Here is a 27,968-nt window from a genome sequence, read left to right as displayed (position 1 = left end):
GCAACCACCATAGAGTTAAGGCTGCTAAATCCGTCCTAACAAAGGTATAGACCTGAACCTTCTAATGCAATAGCCACTAGCCACATGTAGCTATCGAACCTTTAAAAAATGTGGCCAAACTAAGATGTCTTTATAAGTATAAATAAAATACAAACTAGATGTTGAAGACGTTAGTATGAAAAAATAACAATAAAACTATCTCATTAATAGTTTTTAGATTGAATACATGTTGAGGTGATAAAACTGGGAATAATGAATTAAATAAAATATGTTATTAAAATAAAATTTTAAAAACAGAGTCCAGTGGTCACCAAGTAGCCAGGATGGAAAGTATGTGGGAAAGAATATTTCAAAATCCCCATTTAGCTTTCTTATGGATAAAACCTACCGTTTGAAATATTTACTTTCTTATCCATATTTCCAGTGCCTGACATATAATCCTGTAATAACAAAACCTCACATAATAAATAATAATGTGTCATTTAGGAGGGGTTTTCTTGGCAGTTACAACCTACAAAGGAAATTGTTTAACTACTAAAAGGACTTTTAAAAGGAAATACCTCCTGAGAGACCAAGGAAAGCATTAAAGACTCATAGACAGGTTACACGGAGCACTGGGGAAATTAAAACAAACAAAAAACGGCAATGGTCCACCAAAGAAAAGAAAACCAGAAATACCAAAAACATGATTTTAATTAAATATTTTACCTATATTTTATATTTCCAAACATAAGAAAAAACATCTTCCATCAATGGAAGTTCTTCATATAGTCCTAGGTATTCACTTTAATCAGTTTACATCTATATAAATATAAATAATATTTGTTAAGATTCACATTAATGTAAAATTTCATAAGTGTTTAAAGGTACAAATAGGAAAGAAGCAGGGGGAGAGGTGCTCGTTTGTCTAAGAAGCTACGGGAAATAACAAGAGCAATTCCTAAAGCCTGATGGTGATTTCACCTCTGCTGCATTTGCAGCAAGGGAACACATTTTATGAGGGGCAGGGTAAAATAATAATGCGCCTTATCAGCTTTGGTGGCAGACATGAGTTCATAATGTACCACAAAGCTACCTTCTGTAAGGACACTGAGTCTCCCCAAACCAGGCTAGAAGTTTCTAAGAGCAGCAATAGTTTTTAGTGGCTCACTGTGTTTCATGAACAGTACTTCCAGGTTTGAGGGTTTAGAGGTTATCAAAATGGAGAGGTGGTAATACTCTAGTAATACTTTTCTGATAGAAATGTTTTGACACCTGAGAAAGAAGTCGAGTATTTGGATCCGGTAAAATGGTAGACAAATATAAAATATTCAAGCATTATATTTTAGTCTGCATTTTCTATGTGAATTCAAAATTAATAAATGCCAATAATCTATTCGAAAATCTTTGAGGTAGAACCTTATTTAAATTCTGCATTCAGAGATATCCACAAGCTTTCTCTGAATATGCTCCTCTCAGAGTTGCAAAGTTTATAAATGTGATTAAATCTCTAGAATCATCATGGAGCAGAGAGGTAATTTAGAGGCAAAGTTGCCTTTCCAGTATAAGCCAAGAGGTCATGGCTTATACTGATTCAAGAATGGGGTCGGCCTATAGATAGACCTTTATATTCACATACATTAATTACATTCATAGCTACAGAATCATACATTAGATACTAGAGCACGATCCCAATCTTTTGTCTTTGCAAACATTCCTATTTGCATACTTAACACGCCATCGCATTTATTTTTAACTGTGTCTGTCTTTCCAATCAGATTTCAAATATCCTTGAAGGCAGAATCATGAGAACATTGAGAATGGTAAATATATTAGCTCTACAATTCTAATAAATGTAAAAAAAAAAAAAAAAAAAAAAGAAAAGAAAACACACCCAGTAAGAAGTGAAGCAATATTTATAGCCCCCACCTATTAAAAAGATATTCAAACACTAGTTTTTCTTTCTATTGATTGTCTATACTCAGAACTGAGTTGTTTTTCACTTTAGACCAAGCATTGGCTTTCATTTTCATTTCTGGAGTCAGCATTTTCATGTTCATTATCCATGTCCTTTTGGATCATATCTTGAATTTTCTCTGCAAGGACACAAAGTTTGGCTTTCCTAAGACTTTGAATCAAAGTGCAATATGCATCTTTCTTCCCGTGAAGTTGATACCAATTACGGAGCAGCTGGACCTTCTGTTCAGCTGTATCTTGGGGATTATCATTCCTGATTTCATCTATTTTGGCTTCATTGATACCATTCTTCCGAACGAATTCTCTAACTTGAGTTATTTTCATTTGCTCAGCAATAGTGGTAATATATTTACTCAAGTCGATGTCTGAAAAAAAGAAAACAGTTTCTGAAATATGTTCTTCTAAATTAATTGCCATGACTGAAAACTATATTTATTTCTCTTCTTATAGTTCTTAAGAACATAGGTAAGTCCTAGAGATCTAAAGTGCTGACAGAGAATCACAAATACAGAAACAACTTTGAGTTCTAAGGCTAATTCTTCCTATGTCCCCAGTAATGTGATCTATGACCTCGGCAAGATAAATAACATCTCTGTCTCTTCTTTTCTCATCTAGAAAAGGGTTGGTAAAGATCACCTCTAAAATCCTTTATGGATCTGATACTTAATGACCTACAAATCTACAAGGCAGGCAGAATTTATGATCATCTCATCCCTGAATCACAAGTCAAAGAAAACAACTGAGGAGAATCGTGAATGTTGTTACAGTGCTGAAATACATCAATAAAAACTGAGTCTGCAACTTAGATTAACCTCTCGGTCAGTTCATGCAGGACTTCTATAACACAACTAAATGTTAGTAAAGGAAAATGTCCCTAACCCTCAGAATATAGTGTCTCATTGCTACCTGATTTATTTTTAACTAGAAATATTAGTTAAAAATTTAAACAAACTGCCTGATATACTCTTGATGGTGAGCAGAAAGAACTGTAAGCTCAAGGAATAGCAAGACCCCATAATGCGTTACTGAAATTAGCAACATTATTTTAGTCTAAAATTGGCCTGTTACTCCTAAGAAAGCTATCTCTATGAAATAAAATGATAAAAGCCTTACCTGAGAAATTCATTGAAACCATTTTCTGGGGAGAAAAAAAAATACGTAGGGAGAAGAGAAAAATAAAAATATATTTAGAGTAGTCCAAATGTAATTTTCAAATTCTTCCTTAGTACTGAAGGAAGTACAATCAGTTGCTCGATGTATAAAATTAGCTAGACTAAGTGATTAAGGAGGTTTCTTTCATCATTCAAGTTTTTATTCTGAAAGTTCCAGCCTTGCTGGAAACTACAAGATATCGGTTTATTTTTTTCACAGCCAAGGAACCTAGGAAATTCATGGAATGTGCTAAGATTATTTTTCATATAGACTCATGAAAACAAAAATAACAAACATAATCATTTTAAAACTCTCTTTAACTATTCTTATTCTGACATGAGAAAATAGTTTAAATTGAAATTATTTTGTACCATATTGATTTAAAGAACCCTAACGCCCACTGAGCCCTGGCCTCAAAAGAAAAATCATTATTCATGAGGTAAACTGGTTTTTCTTCCCAGTGTATCTTCTGTTCTTTGAGATGCTTTGATCCCATGTTTGAAAAATGTATAGCGAGAGCTATGATAACCAGTAATGGGCTTTAAGAGCTATCTCTGTGCGTGGGCTTGGATACTGCATCATCTGGTAAAGGATGTTGCTGCAGTTTCTCTGCAGGACTAACACCAGTGAGAAATATAGCGCTCAGCCACATCCTTTTCCAGCTGACCCTGAGTACACACCCACTGAGGTCCTCTGTTAACTCTTATGTTGTGTGTAGCTTACTAATAAACTGGGCAAAATATCTTAATTTCTTTTTGGTGACCTCTAATCCATGCACACACAAATACAATAAATGTTTGTTTTTTAAAAAGTAACAAATAAAAAGATGAATTATTACTTTCTCTATGTTTTTAAGAAAGCTGAGACATGTTTCAACACTTACAGGAATTGAAGCTGTAGATTCATGGCGACCAACATTATTCCTGCCTTGTCTTTTCCGCTCTAAATGATCAAAGAAATTTCTATCAGACTCAGCTCTCAACCTTGTAGGAAGCATGTGAGAACTACTCTCACATGAAAAAAGGTATGAGAAAAAAAGAGAAATTCACTGAACCTTAAAGTGACCAAACACCTCAAGAGACAGCATTGTCCTGATTTTGGACAATCCCACTCCACCCGGGCAAGTGTTCTACAGACATGCCATATCTTAATGGAAACATCCAATTACCACACACTGGTCTAGCCTGAAGCTGGGTTTTGACTTATATCATATGGCATCAGTATGCCCTCTCACCAGCTTTGAGCTGGATGACATGGTTTAGGGCATAAGAACATATAAGATATGAAAAGTTGACATTGGCTTGCCATGGAGTAGCATTTAATGTCCAGAAATTCAAGTATGCACACTCAATGACTATATGCCTTGAAATGAATATGAAATGGAAGAAAGAAATCTGTAAGTCTCCAAGTACGGTTACAGTGTTTAAATATTAAATATATAGTTTTAGCTGAACAACCTCCAAAGGCAAGTCAACCTCTTTATCTTTAACTGAACTAGAGAAACAGAGACATGTTTCAACAGAGAAGAAAAATTAAATGCTTCAGAGTTATTGAAAGTTGTATCACCCTGTGTTTTATGAATGATTTAAAGGGTTTTTTTGGAGTACTTATGATTAGACCCAATTTTGGCTTATCTACTGACTTTACGAGGTAACCTTTGCATAAAACATATTGGATAGTATTTTAAATTACAGTGGAGAAATTATGAAAAATCATGGAGTTTGGACAAGGGTGAAGAGGCCCAAAAAGAGATAAATTTGTCAAGTGTCCCCTGCGATGCCTTTCCCAGGATGGCCCTTGATTCTTGTGTTCTCTTAATGCATGGGGGCAATCTCGATGAGCAGCGGATTACTTCTGATTCTTGCTGCCTGGCTGAAAACATCTTTATTAACAGGAAGGATGGGAATACCCACTCAGTACCCAAAATGATTGCTCAAAAACAGTAGCCGAGAGATAATATCATCTATTCTGATCAGCTCTCAGGGATGCATTTAGAGGCCAGATTAAAAATATAACAGAGCTACCTACCTGGTAGAAGCTTATTTATATGTAAGAGGTAGAAAGGAATTCTTTGAACAAGTACTTTCTAAGTAATTTCAACCCGTGGTTTGAACAAAATAAGAACTTACTCCAAATTCGTAGTCCTGCCAATATTAAAATCGGGATGAGGAGGAGGAGGAGGAGCCACAGAAGGTCAAGTCTGGATCCTGTAGATGGGAACACTGAATATTTTATATAAAAATAAACAGTCTTTAAGATTAAACAAGGTCCTCTCAAAGAAACAAAAGAGGTTTTCCTTCTTTTACTGTGGGAATAGGAGAAAGGAAAGTATATGCATTAAAAAAAAATAATAACCTTTACATTTGGTGTTGTTGGTTGGTGTGCAATTCTCACTGATTCCATGTTCACACCTAGAAAAAAATTTAGAGGACATTCAGAAAGCCTGGTGGATGAATTCTCTGATCATTTTCAATGACACACCATAAATCTGGGGCCATTTTATTCATCTTTGCATCTATCTCTGACAAACATATTTCCTCAAGTATTTCTAGATTCACATCTAAAGCTAGTACAAATTTACGATATAATTTGAACATCTGGATGAATAAGGAATGTCTATGTTTTAAAATATCAGGAAGGTAATAAAATATTGACATATAAGAAAAAGGATTAAAAAGATCCCAAATAAACTTAAAATTGGCAATAAGCTGTGCTCCTAAAATACTAGGAGACAATAATAAACTGCCAAAAGCAATTTCAGAGCAATCTCATAGGAAAATAAAATGGCCAACAATAGCCACTGCCTATGATGTTACTTAGGGAGCCTACTCAGCTGGCCCTTAGAGGTTTCCCTTTTTAGCATCAAGTCATGATGAGGACACTCAAGAGGTTCCTGTGGGTTTCCTTCAGATAGCCAAACACTAACAGTCTGATTGTCTAATGGCAGCTTGGCTCTGCCTATTACCTAACTAGATAAGTTTGAGCAAGTCACTTAACCACCATGAGCCTGTTTTCTTACCAAATAATGAAGAGGTAATATTACCTGCATGAAGAAATTATTATGGTGAGTACAAAATTAAATCAAGATTATTAAATATTTAGAACCACTCGTTGCTACTATCTGACTTAAATTAGTCCCTCCCCACAATCCCTACTTATTCTGTCATCATGGAGGCTCTGACACTTGGGGCTAAAAAGGAAAAGCTAGGTTAAGTGTACATACTTTAAATTTTTCCAGTAAATAAGAGACATAAGGCATCATGCTCCTCCTTTTCAAGCCTACTAGGTAAACTCCTAAATGTTTCCTAAGATGAATTACAAGTTTAAAGAGAGGCACATTAATATAATCTTACTTATATTTATATGTATGCAAAACAATGTCTTACAAAACAGAAGCTATTTTTATAACACGTATTACCCAATCTGATCTTCACAAAAATGAAGACGATAGGACAAGCGACTTATGTGCAACCTAATGAATGAGGAAACTAAAGCTCAGAGAGGTTAAGTGATCTGCTCAAACTCACCTAATTTATCAGCAGAAAAGTGAGCTGCACAGTCAGGTTTTCTAATTTTGGGTCAAAAGCAAGCTCTTTAGCATAAAAGTCAAGACTTCATGATCTGGCCCTGGTCCCTTTTCAGTCTTTTCTACACTCCAGCCAGGTATCTTGTTCCCCAGAGCTTCCTCCGTCTTTTTACAGCTGCTATTTCCTTTAGATCCATGTACACCTTCCTTCAAGACAAGCCATGTGTTGTATCTTCACTGCATCTCCCCAGGCAGGATTGAAAGATTCTATATAACTTATAACACCCTGGGCACAAGTCTCTTCTGATGCTTGCCGCATGGTCTGTATATACTAACCATGCCTTTTTTGACTCTCTCTGCCTTTAGCCTGAGAGTGTGATGCCAGGAATGGGTATTGCTCATAGCTTAAGCAGTCAGCAGTGTTGAGCACACAGGAGGTGTTCAATACATGTTTGGAGACTGGATGTCTGAATGAACAAATGGTTATCTATTTGTTTGGAAGCAAAGCAAGACGAGAACCCAAATTCCTGACTCTTGGTCAGTGTTGCTTCCCTCTAGGAAGGCATTATCTCTCAAGGTATATCTAGTGTTTTAATCAGAAAAAGACTAAAACTTACGTGTCACAAGGATTACAGTGTTCGCATGGAGGAATGTCACAAAAAAAGTTTGATTTACATCTGCACTGGGTATTCTGGATCTGGGTACAGTTTTTTTCCACTTCTAAGCCTAGAAAACCAATTTGCAGACTATTAGTTATAGCAGCTAGTTATAAATGGACTATGAAAATGATGGGCAGGAGCTGCATAAATTTTTGAGATCTGCTGCTCATCATCAGCAGTCACACCATCATGCCTTTTGTAACATAACTAGTGTCTAAATGCAAAACAGGCAACCCCAGGATAAAGTGGTTGAAATCATTAGCAGAGTTTTAAGGGGACAGACAAGACAATCCAGCAACCAAGACAACCTTACTTCTGCATAAGTGGCTCCCCTGTTCCTCTAGTCTAAAGTCTGGCTACTAGCGTGGGTGTGGCTTGAGGACCAGTAGCATCCATATCACCTGGAGCTTGTAGAAATGCAGATTGTCAGGCCCGATCCCAGACCTAGTCAATCAGACCAATGTCAAAGCACTCACTTAGAGATTCTGATTTAATTGCTCTAAGGTGGGACCTAAATGCTGGCATCTTTCATAGCACCCTTTGTGATTCTAATGTACAGTCAGGGTTGAGGCACACTGCTTTACAGCCTGAATAGGGACAAGAAAAGCTTACACCCAGAGATTTCTTGATGTCAAACAAAATTGAGAGTACTTTTGTTATAGTTTAACCTGGGCCTTCAGAATAGATTGGGATAACCATGAAAATTCAGGGCCCCAACTGGAATTGTCAGGACAAACCAGATCCCCAAAGGTAAAGCATCCCATCCACCTCTTGGGACCTTTTGTCCTTGGATACGAAGATTTCTAAGCTCTTTCTAGACACAAGAGCCATTACACCAGCATAAATTAAAGTAGAAAACATTTTTTCTGCACTTTTGATTGGAGTAGATGAACCCCATTGACAGAATTCATATCTAGTCAGTCTCCTATGCCTGAGAGAATTGCCTAGAGTTGACCCATAAATGTCTAGACCAGTCATTAGCTCAGTACTTGTTCCTGCCTCACCCCAGACAGCTCCATGTTTTCCTTCCTGTGTGCCAACATAGCACCAAAGTAGTTCCCAATTTCAAATTGTATCATAAACGGTTCTACATGGAGTACGACGATTGGTCTTTTTCGACTGCTTTTTAAGGCACTTACCTTGTTCTCCATCACAAATTCTACATCTTCTGCATTTAGAAGAATAGTGTGCCTTGTCTGTGTACTCCTCCCCTTCTGGACAGGGAACACAGCCTGGTTTGCCCCTATCAGTTGTACAGCCAGTATCTTTCCGTGTGCCTGCCAAGGAAAAAAATGGAGCAAGTGTTTGAATGCAGGAGGTCACACAACAATATGGAAAGTATACAGGGATGGCAATAAAACACTGCTAAAACAGGGAGGATTAGGCTAATGATCTATGAAGACAATGGGAAAGTTACTGCAAAAATCATGTCAAGGGACAGAAAGTCTCCCAAGATAAGAGCTAAAAGAGTGACTGAAGGATTATACATACAGAAATAGGCTAATTAACAACAGGAGTGTGTGAAGGCTAGAATGACCAAATGCACTGGAAAAAATTCCTTTACCAACTTCTTTTGGGAGAAGGGGTGAAGTTGGTAGGTGTATATTTATGGTGTAGATAGCTATCACTGGCCACTGAGATGACCTAAGGATTCACCTTGTTCTGCTTCTCATTTTATTTTCCAAAGTCCACAGATCCTGATAAGAGATGGCACAGTATAAGGAAAAGAACGTTTAAAGTTCTAAAGACCTCCGTCAAATCTTTAGTAGCCCCATGATCTTGAACAAAGTGTTTATCTCTCTACACCTAAATTTCTTCATGCATATAGTGGAGATGATAGTACTTCTCTTGCCTTGCTACCAGAACTGCCTTGCTACAAGGACCTGTCTTGCAAGCGCCCACTGTCCCTTTTCTCTCCCCTTTCTTTTTATTCCTTTGCCATTAAGGGTCAGAGTATGTTTTGATGGGCAGGCACGAACATATTTATAACAAATTTATATAAAGCTTGTTATCTTACTACACATATTTTAAATAATATTCACATTTGCTTTTGTTTACTTTAAAAACAAAGTGGGTCATTATATTGCTATTATACAATAATGCCTTCTTCTGGAGAATTCATTTATTTACCAAGTGTTTATTAAATGCCTATTGTGTGACAAGAACTTTCTAGGAACCGGAGGTGCAGCAGGAACTAAGACAAAGCCTCCATCTCCAAGGACTTCATGTCCGCCGGATAGAAGCAGGCAACATACAAATAAACAAATAATGTCAACTAGCAATAAGTGCTGTGAGGAAAGCTAGGTTAGGGTAAGGGGACAGAGAATGAAGACGAAAGAGACAAAGTATGAAGAGAAATCTAAGAGAAAAGTATGACGAGTGGTTGTAATTGCTAATGATATAACTAATTAAGAAGAAAAGGCAAAGTCTAATCTGCCCCACTGGCATGTACAGCAAAAATAATATATGCTGTCTTACCTAGGTATGTGACTTTCTTAATAACCTCATAGCCTTCTTTTTAATAAAACAAAATACCGATTATATAATCAAATTAATTTAAACATGTGATTCTTAAAAGAAAACCAAGCCGAAGTATAATTTTTATCTGCTTGCCAGTGATACGCTGGTTTCTAAATAAATTGGCCTCTTTAATGAACTGCCTTGTAGAATGCCTAGCATAATGCCCATGGCATGACAATAAATCACTGGTTCGTTCCTTCCTCCAATGTACAGAACCTGAATTTGTCAAAATATAAAAATGAGTTGTTTTCACAAAAATAAGATTTTAAAATACTTTTTTTTCTGAGTTTAATGGTAAATATGCTCACTGTAGAAAATTTGGAAAAGGCAGGAAAGCATAAATAGTACCTACATGTCAAAAACTCTGAGATATTCTTTGTTATTATTTTGGTGCACTCCTATGCATACCAGTATATACATACATACGTGAGAGTATATGTATATGTAACATGTATGTGTGAATGTGTGTGTATACATACACACACACATATGTATATGATGTATGTAATACAGTGTAGAATCCTTATTGGATATGGTGATGTGGCAAGGGCTTTTTTAATCAGTTAATCAAAAATGTCAGTTCACTTAGGGAATCATTGGAAAAATACTGTAACCATTTTCACTTATACAGTATAGCTATGTAATTATTGTCAATCTTGTGATGTAGAACCAAGTTATTTAAATTTCAAATTCTTTCTCACTTCAGTCACATCCAAAATGCATCACTCGTTTTTCCTTCTTCCTTTCTCTCTCTTTCTTCCCTCCCTCCCTCCCTCTCTCCCTCTCCCCCTCTCTCCCTCTCTTCTTCCCTTCCTCCCTTCCTTCTTTTCTTTTTGATGGAAAGAAAACTTAGTCACTAATAGTATATATGAAAAGCTATCAAAATGTTTATGATTTTTTCATGAATTTTGTCCTCACCTAATTCATCAACTCATTTTAGCAACTCATCTTTATTGAAATTCTCCAAAGCATTCAAACTAATTTTCACAGAAATAAAATCTGTCTTTTCTCTGTATCCATATACTATGGATATATAATATTTAATTAAATCATATATTTCTGTCACAATATCAATAAGCATAAACAGATTTGGAAGCAATTCGAATACTGATAACCTAAAATTCAACAAGAGGAGACAAAACTGGGAAGTGTTCAACATATGTTGGGTGCCATCCAGGATATTTTAGAGATGGAATAGAGAGAATCAGTTAATTCGGCCAGCAGAGAAGATAGAAATTCCTTAAGGAAACATTGATGATTATATCAGAAATATATTAGAAAACAAGACTGATTGAACATAATATTCCAGCCTTTGAGTACTCAAAAATTTATTTAATTCTACATCATTGGCTATCATAATAAAATGTCAAGTGTAAAGTATTTTGCTTTATTTCAATTATTTTCTTAAGACATTTCCTATAAATCGATCACTTTATCAGTAGGTCTAACATTTTCAAGTTTTTGTCCCACACAGCCAAATTTCTTTTCTTTTTCTTTTTTTAATTTATTCTTTTAATTGAAGAAATTATTTAAATTTTATTCCCCTCTACCTGAAATTTTTTTCTTAAAAAGAAATAGTGGTATATGAACTCACCAGGGCTGAGATCACTCCTTAAATGAATGTAAAACAAAGCAAAACAAAAAAAGAAACAGACAAAAATCATTGACAGTTTGATATGCAAAGCATATTATCTTTGTTTTAATTTACATTTTAGGTTTTATTAATATGAGTAAAGATCTGAATTCACAGGACAAATTGATTGTGTTTAGCAAGTTATGAAAAGCTAGGAAGCCATTCTTCATTCCGACTTGGAGAAGCTAAGTGTAAACAGGCTTAAGTACAAAAGGGTTGGATTATAAGGAAGATTTTCCATAACGGTTATTAATTCCTGGACAGGAGTCCAAGGGAGACTGACAGAATCTTTTTTATAAACAGGACCCATGCCTGTTTAGCAGCTCGAGTTCTGGAAGCCTGGGAGGCCACCCATGAAACCCGACTACGATCCCTTATGGTTCTAGTAATCTATCACATAAACCCATGGGCTATTTTCCTTTATCATCCTGTCTTACTTGACAATGCGGCAGAAAGAGATTCGTAGCTGTATGAAGCAGTAGTTAACTTACTCCATGTTGAAAAAAAAGCTTGCACAATCACATTTTGCTTAGCTTCTCATATGAAAGATTTCCGATCTGAAACTGGTTTGCATTTCAAAATACTGATTTAAAAAACTGTTGGTTTTTATCTGTTGCTTTTCTAGCTCAGCTAGTTATTAAGCTGCAAAATGCAAATGTATTTTGCAGGCTTCAGTGCTTCTGATTGAGAAGTACTGAGACTTGCTTACAGAGTGCCACAATTATTATGATGGTTTAATCAGTTCCGATGTGATAAGCTTTAATATCCACAAATGAGTCTTCTTTTGCTACTAAGGAATGGAACTAAATAGATAATTCTTCTTATTTCGTACATATCATTTATATATTATATTTATTTATACGCACATCAAACAAGTGTAATAAAGATGAATTAAACTGGTCTTGAAAAAAGAATTTCATAGTTGTTGGCTTTTTTTCTCAGTAATGCTATAACTCAGGAGAACCAAACGCTGTAAAAACATTTACATTGTTATTACTTTATTGTTACTGTATGCTATTCCTCACCCAGATTTTCACTTTAATTGCTGAGTGTTTTGCTTAACATACCAGGAGGACATAGCTGACAGCAGAATTCACCCTCACGATGGAGGTCTTCCGGGCACTCAGCCGCCCTTTCCGTAATGTTATGACTTGATTTCAACACCTCAGAGTTGATACCGGTCACTTGGGTATTATCACCTTTAGACAATGGTCCAGCAATAAAGGTAACTATCTGCAAAAGAAAAGTATGAAGAGAATTATATTGACTTCTGAACTAAGCAACTTGGTAAGCAAGGATAAATTGCCCCAAATGGCTGTATTAGCTGTGGTGCAAAGGCAAAAATCAACGTGAGGTTCTATCCTCCTGCCAACTCATCTCTAAAAAGAGAGACCAGTTGAATGACAGCCCAAATACCCTAGAGACAGTACCATGATCAGAAGGAGTCAGGGCTCCAGGCTCAAAGGTGAGCACTGGCACCCACTTACTATCCCAGCAGTGCAGATAATGTCACTCAAATTCTGAGTCTTCCTTTCTTTATCTAAAAAGTAGAAATAATCTCTTCTTCACAAGCTTGTTGTGATAATTGAATGAAATAATGCACCTAAAGGTCTTAGCACAATTCTTGGCTCATCATAAATAGCTGTCCAGTAAGTGGTATTATTATTATCATAAAGTTCCAGTGAGGGGGAACATAGTAGAGTAGGCAAAAAAACATAAAATTTCAAAACAGCAGCATGCTCTATTTCTTCTCTTTTTATACAGAGTCAAAAAATCAACAGTTTTGATGAATCCTTCCTGGTTATCCAATCATACAACAAATACAATAAGATTTTCTTCGCCTTTATTCAGAAAAAAAATGAATTCCATTAATAAAGAACCAATCTTTAACTTATTTTTGGCTCCTTACTTCTGGAGATAAAAGTACAAAGTATGAGTGACATTGTATCACATTTATTTTAGTCAGTTATAGGCTAGAGTTCCTTAGAAAAAATAGCCCTCAAAAACATTCGGAAGCATCTGGCTATAATTTCCAGTTGATTCTTTTCTTTTCCTAGTATTTATTTTTTATCTCTCTAAACATAAACTCAAATAATCTCTCATCTTACGTGGAATATTCAAATTCTATTGCCAAGCATCAAAAAATTTTAAACTATTAGTTCTGAGTTTTTTTTCCTCAAGGTCATTTTTTATAGTTTTCATGGTGTATATTTTGTGTGTGAGTGCTTTATGGTGTAGTAATGATATGAACATATTCTGAGTCAAGAGAACTCAATATTCTACATGTTTAAAGCACTGACACAGGAGTCCCCATCTCTCCCATTTCAGCCTTTCCCCCTTTGTCACCCAAGCCTGTAACTCCTTCCGGTTGGGGTATACCATATGACCCCCACAGAAGGAGGGATGAAGATGTGGTTATACGTTTTTTTTCCTGGGATGAATGTATTTAAAAAAGCTTTACTCATCAACAAAACAAACAAAAAAAACAACCGAATGGGAGAAGATATTTGCAAATGATGCCTCCTTTAAGGGGCAAATATTCAAAATATATATAAAGAACTCATAACTTAACAACAACAAAAAACAAATAATCCAATTAAAAATGGGCAGAGGATCCAAACAGACATTTTTCCAAGGAAGACATACAGATGGTCAACAGACATATGAAAAGGTGCTTAACTTCACCAGCTATAAGGAAAATGCATATCAAAACCACAATGAGATACTACATTGTACTTGTTAGAACGGTATTATCAACAAGACAATAACAAGTGTAGGAGGAGATGTGGAGAAAAGCAAAACTTCCTAAGTGCTGGTGAGAATGTAAATTGGTGCAACCACTATCGAGAAGAGTAAAAAGGTTTCTCAAAAAATTAAGAATAGAACTACTATTTGTCCCAGCAATCTCTCTTCTGGGTATCCACCCCCAAAATTTGAAACCATATCGTCATAAAGATTGGTATTTCTGAGCAGGCCCACAATCTGGTTTAAATGATCAAGTGCTCAGGGGAGTAGCATATTTTACATTTATGGATTGTTACATTAGTGCTATTTCTGAAAAACTGTGCATATACTTAGCTTTCTGGAGCTGTCTAAAAGAAATGCACTTTTTAATTGGTTTTGCTTTAGTTTTGAAGTTTTTGGTTCGAAATCAAAATCTACTGTCCAAAATGCATTCAGAATTTGGGAAATGCGAAACCCGTAGTAGAGCAGTGAAGAGACGTGAATATCCTGGCCATGAAACACAGATACCAGCACCAGCCTCATGTTGTATTTGCTTGCATCTGCTTCACAAAGTTGAATTTCTGGAAACATTTCTTATTTAGCTCAGCATCAAAGAACTATGTCAAGAATAAAAAAGAAAGATGGGTCTGAAGAGCACATGTGACTGTGACATGATGAGATGTAAGTAGTGCTTCATATAGCTTGTATCTTAAAAAATTTTGCATTAACTCCAGATTGCAGTATACAAGCTTTAACCCAAACTTTCCAAACAGAAATGGGGACATTTTGACTGTGACAAGGCAGGAAACCCACAAAGAACTAAATGATCTGAATGCTCAAAAAGTTTTTTTCAGAAAAGCTTTTGAAAAGGCCAGAAAATAGGTTATATCAAAGCTCTAAAATATGAATAAACTACATCAAATGATAACCAAAGGGGAAAAAAGGAAGAATAAAAATAATTTTAAATCTGCATCATAATAAAGAATAAAAACCATGAGTAATCTCAAAGTTCTATCCTGCTGGTAACAATATCAGCTATTCCATTACAATTAATTAATTGGACAAATACTTTGTTCAGTACCTACTATTTACCAGGTGCTTTGAACATATGATGACTTTGTTCACATAGAGTTTATATGTAAGAGAAAAGTATTAATCAGAGTTCTACAGAGAAATAAGAACAATAGGGTGTGCGTGGTCTGGGAAGGCTATTGAAGAGGATATTTGGGCAGTGACATGACGGAAGTGCATGCATAAGCTGTACAGATAAATGTCTGGGAAGGGCTTTCCAGGTGGGCCACACCGAGAAAAACTTGGCTTGGCCATAGTGGGGATGTATCTGCGGTCCTCAGCAAAAACATCATTAACAGCTTGCTATTAAGAAAAATAAAGATTAATGTCTCCTGAACCACACAGGTAACTAACCGTCTAACTATGATGCCATAGTCATAGCAGGATCATAAGGCCAACCATGGCCATAGATGCTTCAAACTCCTTGAATCCTGTAATGTCAAAGCAGAAAAGGGTCATGAGTATCTGTTCAGCTTCAAGACAGATTTTTAAATGACTCTTTGAGTTTTGAAAATCAGAAAATTTGCTTCTGTCTCTCCTTCTGAATCATTTATGAAAATTTTAAATAAGAGCACCAATTTCTACAGGGTCATTGACTTATTCCTTCCCGTCATTTGCTTGGCCTTTTACAAAGTTCATTCACATTCATGGTAGTTACAATAAACCAGTACATGAGAATTATTACTGTTTTATTTCATAGTTGAGGAAACTGAGCACAGAGTACATGAACTGACTTCTAATAGCCCACAATTAGGAGTGGCTATGGGAGGAATTGGAACCTCCGGCCCAAATCTGAGCTCTATTTGGGGTTCATAAATTAATTTTCTAATTACTTTTCCTACATTTAGGTACACAAAAAAACTTCAATTTGTTTCTAGACAATGGTTGGCAAAAAGCCTGAGTGTTAGTTATACAATGAACCTTCAAATCAGATTCATGCTGGGGGTAGGGGTGGGAAGTCTGGTAGGAATTCTGAGAACAAGAAGTCAGCCCCAAGCCCTCGAGTCTGAGAAAGCTGTAGCAGGACCCCTGAGGCTGGGGTTCTGGTTGGCAAGAAGGTGGAACTTCCCAGCCCTGGTCTGCAGCTTAAGAAGAAGCAAAGTTTCCCTCCGACCCATCTAGGCACTGAGTGTGTGGGAACAGCCATGGTTCTCACTGTGACTGTAGTCTCTTGCTGGGGTAGGAATCTGAAATGCACAAATAATTAGGAACTGGAAGGCCTCCTACACTAGAATCTTTGCATTTGTTCCCTTTGAAGCACTCAGAAACAGGGCTATATAAGAGTTTGTCCCTTATATCAGATATTAAGAAAATGAGAAAACAATTGGCTATTCATTAATTCTCTGCATCAGCGATGGATCTCTTTTCATAGCCAACCAGCTTACTAAATAGAAGAAATGAAGCAAGCGTGGCCAGACCCAGAAATTGATGACATCCCTTCCATGCCCATCACCCTAGTTTAACAAGCTCTCCACACCTTCCCAGGAATTGCACACACTCGAGGTCTAACATGGCAGTTACAAATAGAGTAACATCTCAGGGACTGAATTAAACATACTACTTTAAAAAATTGAAGCTCCCATTTAGGATTATTACAAAAAATCAGTGAAGTGATTGGCCCCGAGAAGATGAGCTAGGATTTGAAAAGGAAGTAAACATTTTTTTCTGTTTTAGTGACATTCAAAACAAACAGGAAAAGAATTTTCAAAAGCATGAGGTTGGGGGAAGGCATGGGGCAGTGAAAAATGTCATCCCTTCAGATGGCAAGAAGGAGTAGACAGATGTCTGGACCAGTGAGATTGTTCAAGATGACTACAAGCTCTATAGTAATCATGTTGAAGAGTGTTTTACTTATAACCAAAGCCCAGAAGGCATTTTATTCAACACAACCATTGTGCTCAGATATTGCAGAAATAATGCTCTGTTGATCAGGATTATGGCGATCCAGACAGTTCAGTGCTGGAAGGTTAGAGATTAAGAAAACAGCAAGAAGGGAAATAAAAGAAGAACATTTCAAGAAAAAATGTTTCAGTAAGTATTTTTAACACAATAAAATGGTAACAATTATTTATTTCTAGTTGGTGAGACTACGAATGACGTTTATTTTTATTTTTATTTTTTGCTTAAATCATCTTGTTTCTATAATGGACATGTGTTAGCTGTATAATAAAAAAAATCAAAAAGTAGCAAACTTTAGAGGTAGTAAAATTGTGTTAAGCCTAAATATCTATTGATTTATAATTTGTGCTAATATTTGTCAAAAAGATTAGAAAATCTAGGTAATAGGTGGAAAATATTCTAAATCTTCGAATTATTAGCATTTAAGCCTTCACATAAATTTTCTGTCTTTTCTGTTCTAGGTCTCTGTACTAGTCCTATAATTTTACTAAATCAAACATCATAAATATTTATTTTTAATTGGATATATTTCTTTAAGCTAGTGTTATCAGGGTTGTTTTATTTCCATTGAGTCAACTGAGATGAACTATATCACCACACATAATGGCAGAGTTGTTTGATGATAAAGAAAATTTTGTTTTATTTTTGAAGTAAAATCAGATGAAGAGATGTGTCCATTAAGTTCCATTAAAGGAATTTATTTTAATTTATGAAATCGAAAGCTTGGTTATACATTACCACAAACTGGTCATTATAGCTTGCAGTAGTCTCTCTGATTAAACTTGGTTTATTTTCTTAAGATACACTTACCAGAGAAGTATGCCTTATGCAGCATACTTCTGGTGGCAATAGATTCTGATGGTGAGAATGAAATACTTGAGTGGCTGGGCTGTCAATGAGATGATAAACACAAAGACAAACAAAAAGTTATCTCATAATTTAGCATCTCATTGTGCTATTGGTGAACTATGAATAAATAGATATATTTCTCAGAATAATGCACTCTGGAGAGTACATGGGCTGACTTCCTTTTGTGACTAACACGCTGACTAAAAAAAAAAAATCTAAAAATGCAGTATAGTGGTCCCTCTCCTTGTCCAAGGGGGCTATGTTCCAAGACCCTCAGTAGATGCTCGAAACTACAAATAGTGCCAAACCTTATGTAATCTTTATATAATCTATATGCTTTTTCCTATACATACACACATATGCTAAAGTTAAATTTATAAATTGGGCACAGGAAGAGATTAACAATAACAAGACTAAAATCGAACAATTACAGCAATATACTATAACAAAAGTCACGTGAATGTGGTCTCTCAAAATATTTTATTGTACAGTATCACCCTTCTTGTGATGGGGTAAGATGATACAATGCCTGTATGATGAGATGAAGTGAGATGAATGATGGAGGCATGTGCCTTTAGCCAATGTTAAGTAAAATTATGGTTACTTGAATGCACACTGAGATACCACAATAGCCTATCTGGTAACCAAGACAGCGACCAAGTGACTAACAGGAAGGTAGCATATACAAAATAGGAATGCTGGACAAAGGAGTGATTTATGTCTTGGGTGGGATGAAGTGGAATGGGACCAGATTTCATCACACTACTCAGAATGGAATTCAATTTAAAACTTATGTAAGTAAAACTTATTTCTAGAATCTTCCATTTAATATTTTGAGACTGGGGGATGACTGTGGTAACTAAAACTGAGAAATGCGGGAACTATTGTATTGACTGTTTAGTCACCCATAGAAGTTACTATGGAGTCGGGGGCAAGACATTCATTTATGTGTGTAAGACCTGGATAGTTTGTTTTTAAAGATCAGGAATGTTAATTTGAAATTTGACACACTATTTTTAAAATTATACCTTATAATACAAGTATAATATTTATCCCAATATAAAAGTGTAATAAAATAAAATACTTAGTTAAATAGTGATTTAAAATGCATGTTTATACAGTGATTTAAACATTAGATACCTGAAATTGAATGCAAACATGTTAACCCCTTGCTCTGAACTTCAAACAGGTTGATGAGAATAGATGGATTACAGAGTTCTAAGTAAAAGAGTCCCCCCACACCCCACCATGCAAATCTTCTTTCAGAATTCTGTTAAGAGGTAACAGAAGGCAATGGGGGCACTTGGCAGAAAGGTAGAAACAGAAAGTGAAAAAAATTTTTTTACTATGTTGACACTAGCAGTCTCCAGCTAATTTCTAAGGTCTTTGACATATAACCTGAAATGTGGTATCTCATTATATTCACAATTTTAGAGTAGAAAAAGTTTTAGAGATGTCCCAACCCAAGCCCCTTTGTCTGATAGAGGAAGCAATGCCCCAAACTGGTATAGTGTCTGGTCTTGCATACTGCTAACTCAAATTCTTAGGGTGAAAACCAATTCTTAGTCCCCTAGGATGTCACCATATTTAGAGATAAGGTCTTTAATGAGGTAATTCAGAAAAAATGAGGTCCATAGGGTGTGCCTTAATTCAGTATGATAGTGTCTCTATAAGAAAGAAGAGGAAATTGAGTCATAGACACAATGTGAAGACCCTCTCAGATTCTGGATTTGAAGAGTGTCAGTGGCACACATGGGCTCGGGTTCACTCACAGCTAAGCACAAGGATTTCTCATCTTGCACTATCACTGAGCTAAACAGACAAGAAATTTCAAATCGTTCTTAGAACCAGAATCCTCAAGGGCTGATAGGAACCTAAACTGCTTCTTCCCAGCCCTACAAGTGAATTGAAATCTCACTGTCTTTTGCTGCCAAGAACACAAACAGAGCAAGACATGAAGCTCAACTGACTAATTCTACTCATTTGCTTTTTAGACTTTTAGTTACTTACCAATCCTTGATGAAAAAGAAATTCTAAAAACCATTAATAGTTCACCATTTCCCATTCTATAATGGCTCTCTAATATATTTGTGTAAAAAAAAGAGAAAATAGTAATGACATTTCTGAAGTAGGCATATTATTGAAAAATTGAAATCACAATAAATAAAATATTCTATATGAAAAATGTAAGTGAAGATTTTATTAATTTTTATTTTTTAAAAATGTATTTAAAAAAAAAAAACAAGGTAATTTTATCCCAGTAATGTCTGCTTTTTTCTTAAGGTCAGTTTCTTGGAAGACCAGGAGAGAGACAGCTGAGGGCAGAAGAGTGAGTGACTGTTTAAGACCCTCACTGATCAAGCAATAAATAAAATAAAATGAGGGAAAATGAAAATTCCATCTGAGATTAGATTTTGAGTTAAGTGTTAGCATTTGAAAACTAGTCTCAAAGCCTTGACAGATAGCAGAATCAAGTAGTGATGCATTAAAAAAAATAAAAAAATAAAAAAAAATAAAAAGCTTAGGTCCCACCACAGACCAAAAGAATCAGGATCTCTGAGAATGAGGCTCTCCTTGTCATTCTCTTTAAACAAGCACCCCAGTTATTTTGATGCTCACCACAGTTGAAGATTAACTGGCTAGAGGAAGCAAAAGGTGGTTAGCAAGCTGCCACATTTACATTCTCAAACTAACAGCATCTATGTTTTACACTTGCCGAATTTAGAATTTTATTTTTCATGGAGAAATAATGATCTTTCCAAAAACAAGCTTGAAAAAAAGTCATCGTTAGTGGAGGAAATGGATGATGTGAGGCCTACCAAAACCTGAACCAGAGCCTTAGAGTCTTCCTGTTCACGGGAGCCACGATGGTAACACAGTAGTAAAGCATTCAGGTAAAACAGAAAACTAAGAGTAAAAGGGGCTCATCTAAATGGAAAGGTCCACCTGGAAGAAAGTGGCAGCCATTTGCTTTGGGAGAGTAGGAACCATGTCCTCCAACATTTAAATGGTGGCAACTAATATTAAAAATACATACATAAACATACATACTTACACACACACATACACACACACACAATGTATCAATACTATGCAGGGTAAACAAAACACAGTTTGGGGTAGCGTAGGCTTAGTTTTCAAAGTTAGACCTAAACCCATACACTCATATGAAAAAGGTCTACTAGGATTAAAGAAACTTTTGTGAGGTTGGCTAAAAGCCAAAGCTCAATCTTCAGCAAGGGGCAAGAGTTTTAACCCATTTCCTCTAAGTTTATTCTCTATCTCATTCTGTCTCTCCCTCCCTACACCTGCCTAAGATCTTTGTCCTCAAAATACAAAGTATTGGTGCTTCTCACATCTTATATTTTTATGGCCTCCCAGAACACAGAGGTGGGAGAATTTATAATGCCACTGAACTTGACCAAGGGACAGCCTGTCATTAATGAAACCAGTGCCAACTTTATTGTAATTTTGCAAGTTTGTCTCAGTTCACAGATTAACGAAACCTGTAGTTGTTTTACTTGCCTGCCAGGCTGAGTGCATCTGCCAACTGATTTGTAGTAGGATTTGCTAACTTACAAGGCTGCCTTGCTCAAAATGCATAATTTCATACTAAAGTCACTATCATCCCCATTTAGTGGCAATCATTCCAACAGTCCAATATAGCTATGACTGCTGTTTCTAAATTCCCATAGATGCGAGTGGGTTGGTAATGTTGCAGAAAAGTTGCAAAAATCAGACGCAGGTTTATTATGCCACAGGTCTCAGAGGAGCTAGCACTCTGAAGATCTGGACCCCAAGCTCAGTTGCAACTTTGCTTATATAGAACTTTTTTGGCATGGGCTGATTAGTTAATTTGTTCTCAGATGGGGTTACAAAGCACTGGGGTTGCTATGGGTTGCTTGCAGTCCCAAAGAGTTACAAAACGCTAGAGTTGCTAAGAGGTACAGGCAGCTACATTTGTTGCTTAAACAGAACAAGCAAAAGGGAAGATGATTCTTTAATTTCGAGTAGGACCTATGCAGCAAGCATATCTATAGAAGCAGAACAAATCGCCGATCAGCCTTTTGAGTGAAAATTCCTCTTCATTTACACAAAAGGTCATTCCAAATCAAGAAGGGAGCTGAGATCAAAGATGAGACCTAGTTTATGTCTTTTGAGGAAGGCAAAGTTACCAATCGTACAATGATTAATTTCTTTCTACTTTGTGTTCTACTAGTCACACTCTCATTTCAGAGAAAATAAGGTAGGCATGTAGATTGAGTGATTTGTTCTTGTTTAAGACTGAACTGAAGATACTTAATTGGTGTTAGGAATCTATATAAAAAGCTAGACACTTTTTTTTTTCCTTTAAAGCCGGAGTCTTCTAGAAAATGAAAAAAACTTAATAAGTAGTTAAATGCTGGTTTCCCACTTTTGTAAATAGATGCACATACATAGCAAAAACAATACTATACATACATACATATATACTGTATGTGTCCATGCCACGCAGGCGAAACAAAACACAGACCGGGGCAGTGTAGGCCCAATTTTTGAAATCATGCCTAAATCCTCACAGACGCTCGTGTGAAAAAACAGTGTACTAGGATCCAGGAAGCTTTTTTAAGGCACTTACAATGGTTCTACAATAATTTTTTGGTAATAAGATATATATATATATGTTTTTAATATCTATAAGTTATTTGTAAGAATATATATATCCCAGTATATTTAAGAAATGTTTCCTTTATAATAATAAATTATTAATAATAAATAAAACAATAAGGATTATAGTAATCCAAGTTCCTTTAATAAATATACTCTTTATAATGCATCCCCCCAAAAATTATAGGAAAATTATGTAGAGATAGAAAAAGATTCATGTGTATATGAAGTGACAAAAAGCAGACTATAAATAGCACTGAATAAATATGCAATTACATGTTTGTGTAGACAAGGCTAGGAGGATAAAAGTAAAATAAAAAATGCTTATATTAAGTGGTGAAACAGTGAGACTTCACTTTTTTCAAGACTTACTTTTTGTTTTACATCATATGATCAATTTGTCTGTGTTTATCTATAAAAGAAAAAGATGAAGTCACTGTCCTAAATTTGGTTTAATTTGCTTTTTATCTTGTGCATCAAGTTTTAAATTTGTGTCTTTTATTATTTTTTACCATAAGTAAATAGTCTTTAGTACCTATTATAAAACATGTGCTCATTGAGGGACTTTTGGACTCAAGATAATTTACAAAAAGGTATTTAACTCACTAGGGGTTTTCAAGTTGGGGATTTCCTTATTCAGGCTTTTGACCATTCTTAGAAAAAGAGTTATTCTCTCCAACTGCCAGTTGTGCTACAGCGATTTGGCTAAAACATTCTAGTAGCCCTCAGAGAAATTTTTTTGAAATACTGGCACTTCCACTATAAGAACTATTTAGAAGGAAATTACTTGGCTAGTGTTCCAAAGATATTTACTCAGTAACAGCATCCAACCTTGGGTCCTCTTTGCCTCTAACTAGTTCACCTTTCCCTGCCTCTAAACTCAATGCAAGAAATAAAATTTCTTTTTCTAAATTAAACTCACTAAGAGTGATAACTGCATTTTAAGGATGGAAAATAGAAGACTTCATTTATCTAGTTGTAGCTTGTAGTGGGGGCCCTGAGAGTCTCATATATCAATTTCATTTTTGCCTACCAACCTTGCCACCATTAATAAATTTGTGTTTTTCCATTCTGGTTGTTAATGTTTTAAATTACATTTCATTATTTTATTTATTTATAAAAATTTTCAAGTCCTTTGTGATATATCTATAATCCTTTAAAAATGAAAATAGAAATAGATTACAATCTATTTTATGTTTCCTAGGTAGGTTTAAGGAAAATAATTAAATTATAAATTATGCAACTGTTCTTTATTTTCTCCCTGAAATTATTCTGTGATTACTTACAATGGCACTGCTGTTTTTTTTTTTTTAATGCCCTCTTCTTTTCCTCACCATAATTTTGAGACGACTACTTCAAGAAATGGAGGAGAATAAACTGGCTATCTAGTAGTTGCTTGACCATAGACCTAAAAAGTACAAAACATGTGCTATATAAAAAAAAAAAAAAAAGAAGAAGAAGAAGAAGCAGTGCCCAGTTATTTCTCACACAAATTTCTAAAGTAAGTTTGACTCTTTTTCTATCTCCTTCAGATATTTGCGAATTACTTTGAGATGTCAAATTTGTTGTGGGTGCCACGGAAATAACACCTAGAAACCAGGGGAGAGAAAGAAGGGAAGAGAAGCAAAGAGCATAAAATCAAGCATTTTCTGGAGATACTCAAGGTAACGTGACAGTATGGAAACTTCTTTAAGAATAGAGGTGTGTTATTGGGCAAGTGGTGGGTGCAAGGCAGGTGTCTGTGTAACTAAATGTAAGAGTCACATTAGAGGAGAAAAACAGAGGATATACTACAAAATGGAAACAATGATTATCTAGGTGATAGGGTTATGTCAGACTTTTTTTCTTTTTACTCATCTTCATTTAAAAATTTTAATAACTTTAACATCCTAGGTCATATATATAAATATAATTTTAAAATTATGTTTAATTTATATTATAGGTATTATAATATGTATATATAAATGTATGTGTATATATGAATGTGTGTGTATGCGTGTGCATGCATTCTTTCAGAAAAGCAAAGTTTCCTTTGTGCTTTAAACATCCACCTCTGGTAAAGACGGATTGCATAAAAATGTAGTAAGTACAGCTCTGGGCTTTGGTAATTTTGCTATGCGTACCAGTATTGCTGTCTCCAAAACTAAGAGATTTTCCAAGCAAACAACACTGCAACAATGCAGTGGTTAGTGATAAGGAAGAGAAGGGTGTGGTCCGAGGTTGTGTAAATGGTTTCTCTATTTTGAATCTTATATTTTATCTAAGGAGGGTGCTAAACGAGCCCAAATATTGCATATTATTTCAAAAGAAACGAAGGAGATTCCTCCCCCCCCCCCAACCCCAATCATAAGACAGTGCCAGTCATTATTGTTATTTTTCCTTTCAACTGTTGGGTTAGTTTGGAAATTGAGTGCAATCAACAAACTGTCTGGGCTTTGGAATTAGTGTTGAATTACATCCCAGCTCTGCCACTTACTAGCTGTTGAATTACTTAAACTCTCTGAACCCCATTTCACCATCCCTAAAGTGGAGATAAGGACATCTTCCTCACTGCACAGCTGCAATGACAATAGACTGAGGTCCCTTTTATAAACATTCTTATCACAGTGCCTGCAACTTCGATGGGGCCTCCCCAGATTAAGAATCTATTGGCTTTCAAAGGCTTCGACCCTATCGAGGTTAAATCTCTTGGATTAGTCATCATTTCTGAGCTGGCATTTCTGAGATTGGGACTCTCCAAAAGAGAGGAGGCTGCTGCTGTTCACGCTGCTAGGCCGAGTCCCGGCGGCAGAGCGCATGCGCTGTGTGTGGTAGTAGGTACCACCGCCCCGAACAGAAACTGCCTTAGAGCGCGAGTTAAGAAAGGTTCCAAGAAGAAAATGAAGGGCAAGGAGAAAACAAACGAACAAACAACAACAAAGAAAAGGCTGACACAGTAACGGACAGTCTTAAGGAGCGGGATTCCCGGAAGGAAACAAAAACGGTTTCTTTTTCCGTGTCCCAATGAGAAGGTAAACAAGCTTCCGGAGGCGCATTCAGCGACAAGAAAACTTTTCAAGAAAGAAACGGTGCTGTCGGAAGCCTCCCTCGGGTCTACCCGCTGCTAAGGGCGGATTCGTCCCTGCGCGTGAGAACTGCGGGGAGACGTGCCGCAGTTGCAGCGAGCGCAGCCCCCCGCGCTGCTCGGAAGCGAACCTCTCTCTGCCTGGACTTGTAAGGACTGGTGCAGAAGATCGCCTCCAGCGGCCCCAGCCCGCCGAGGTCCCCTTCGCCCGCCTCTCTCGGCGTGGCGCACAGCGGTCCCCAGGGAGCACGGGGAGCTCCGTGTGCCCCGCGGGGTGGGCACTCCCAGGCAAGCCCGAGGCAGGCGAGTTCCTCGGTTCTGGAGACGCCGCCCGGAGGGAAGCCCTGGCAGCCCGGAGGGACCAGTGTGTGGAGTGACCAGTGTGTGGAGTGTCCGGCGCTCCGCCCGCCGCGCGGAGACCCCCGCGTGCGCACACCCCACCCCCACCCCCACGCAGCCCAGCCCAGCGCAGCCCAGCCCAGCCCAGCCCCTGCCCCGAGGCACCGTCGCTGCCCGCCCCGGCCCGGAGGAGCCCGGCTCGGGCAGGAGAGGACTCACCAGAGGCAGGAGAACCCCGAGCCCGGTCATGGCTGGGGAGCAACGCTCCGAAGTGAAAGACCTTCTCGCACTCCCAGCTGAACCCGTCAGCCACCCCGGGAGAAGTGACAGCCTCGCCTGGCCCCTTCCGAGCTCCGGCTAGCTTGGGTGTGTGTTTGCCAGCAGGGCGCGCCCCGGGTGCTCACGAGAAGTGGCGCTCAAGCTCCTTTCCTCTCTCTCCAGAAGTGTCGCTGAGCACCTATGTGTGTCTCCTCCGAGACCCCCGAGGGGACCTAAAGAAATGCCCCGGGGGAGAGGCGGGGAGGAAGCTTTGCAGAGGAGCTCCAGGATTGGGGAAGGCGCCTTTGATTCAGTTACTCGCCTGCGAGGGGAGGTGCAGAGCGGGGAGTCAGGGTTTGTTGCACAAATGGGCATTCCCCATTCTGGGGCGTTTCTACAGTCGCCTGGCTTGTCCAATTCAGGTGAGGACCTTGTGGGCGGCTTGCTATCCTTCCGGAACTCTTCCGTAGTTCAGACCGGGAAGGTTGGGGAGGACTTAAACTGAGACTGGAGCTCCGAGTGCCCAAGTTCTGCTTGGTTGCAGGGGCCTTAGCTAATTGGTGGGAACGATCAGTTCTGTCCTTCACTCAGCACCCGGTATTGTGGTGACACGAGAGGCCTGCAGGACCTCTGACTAGTGTGTGAAGTATGCTATGGAGATTCTGAAAATGGAAGACCCCTTAGCTTTTATTTCGCAAGAGGAGAGAACAAAGCTAACTACTTAGGACGAATCACACAGCCCCAGCTGTATTAAACGTTCACAAATACTTCCCCTCCTTTGTTACTCATTATTTCCTCACCAATTTTCTTTAAAATAAAAAAAAAAAAAAGTGATTCTCTAATGCCAGATTAAGACCCACTCGAAGTCACTATTGTTTTGGAAAAGTAGATTTGTCTGTTTAGTTTTGCAAGAATTTTGCAGAAGGGACGTTTACATGATGACTTGTGTTTCCTACTGCACTATTACCCAGTCTTATAGGCGTCGATTTGCTTCTCTGCCTCCTCTTCCAGTAGATTGTTAGTGAGTTCTGTGAGGAAGACCCTGGCTGTGCCAGTCCTGTTCTTACAGTTCCCAGCATGTACTAGACACAAAAAGAAGTGAATGGGGGTGAGAGTGATGGTATTTGGGGACTCTGTGTTTTATTTCTGCAACTTTCCTCTAAATCTGAAACTTTTTAAATTAAGCTAATTGAAAATTGAAAAATTCATTAAAAAGAGAGGAAGAAGGACATGAAGGAGGAAGGGGAGAGAGAGAAATTAAAAATCAGCATCTCTTGAGAGTGAATTATAAGCTAGCAACTTTCACAAATGATTTTTTCTTAATATTTATTATTTTAGCCCAATGAGATGAGTGACTATTAAGCTTACTTTACAAACAAAGAATTGTAGCCAAAAAAGTTTCAGCAACATTGGCAAAGTTGGTTAGTTAATAAATAGCAGAGCCAGGAATGAAACTTAGATATTCTTGTTCCTGAGGCCCTGCCCTTTCCAGCTTTACCGCTACCTTCTAACCCTCCCCCATACCTAATTACTCTCAAGTTCAATGAGATAGTAATAGGTGCTTTATGGGAAGAAATATTTCATGGTGAAATGATTTTAGAAAATTTTGGGTTAATTTAATTTAAACAGGCCGTTTAATCCAAAAATTCTCAGAACTTTTGATATGCTCAT

General features: G+C 37.2%; 1 protein-coding gene and 1 long non-coding RNA gene across 3 annotated transcripts; both read right to left on the bottom strand.

Annotated features, from left to right (window-relative positions):
* Positions 1–675: 675 nt before the first annotated feature.
* FAS (Fas cell surface death receptor) lies at positions 676–27,110 on the bottom strand. Of its 2 annotated transcripts, none has more exons than XM_016129224.2 (9): positions 26,259–27,110; positions 12,514–12,679; positions 8,433–8,570; positions 7,252–7,360; positions 5,464–5,519; positions 5,238–5,330; positions 3,992–4,050; positions 3,070–3,094; positions 676–2,321 (listed from the first exon to the last, which is right to left on the bottom strand). In XM_016129224.2, the coding sequence occupies exons 1-9, from the start codon at positions 26,286–26,288 to the stop codon at positions 1,984–1,986; spliced, it is 1,014 nt and encodes a 337-aa protein (XP_015984710.2). In that variant the 5' UTR covers positions 26,289–27,110; the 3' UTR covers positions 676–1,983. The 2 variants fall into 2 exon arrangements, with proteins under 2 accessions (XP_015984710.2, XP_015984712.2); XM_016129226.2 differs by having other exon boundaries at positions 5,238–5,315; positions 26,259–27,109.
* LOC118603874 lies at positions 18,290–20,089 on the bottom strand. The gene is made up of 2 exons (XR_004951412.1): positions 20,045–20,089; positions 18,290–20,004 (listed from the first exon to the last, which is right to left on the bottom strand). It is a non-coding gene; the product is annotated as an uncharacterized LOC118603874 (long non-coding RNA).
* Positions 27,111–27,968: the final 858 nt, after the last annotated feature.

This window comes from Rousettus aegyptiacus, unplaced genomic scaffold (genome assembly GCF_014176215.1).
Source record: "Rousettus aegyptiacus isolate mRouAeg1 unplaced genomic scaffold, mRouAeg1.p scaffold_m13_p_6, whole genome shotgun sequence".
Taxonomy (NCBI): Eukaryota; Metazoa; Chordata; class Mammalia; order Chiroptera; family Pteropodidae; genus Rousettus; species Rousettus aegyptiacus.
The sequence above is the reverse complement of the archived record's forward strand: the minus strand, read 5'-3'. Positions and strand labels throughout refer to the sequence as shown.

Coding starts and splice junctions, on each gene's coding strand:
- FAS (XM_016129224.2), bottom strand. CDS start 26,288: ATGACCGGGCTCGGGGTTCTCCTGCCTCTG. Junction 5,520..7,251: donor CACTGTAATCCTTGTGACAC/GTAAGTTTTAGT, acceptor ATTTTTTTCTAG/GTGTGAACATGGAATCAGTG. Junction 5,331..5,463: donor CAACAACACCAAATGTAAAG/GTTATTATTTTT, acceptor TAAAATATTCAG/TGTTCCCATCTACAGGATCC.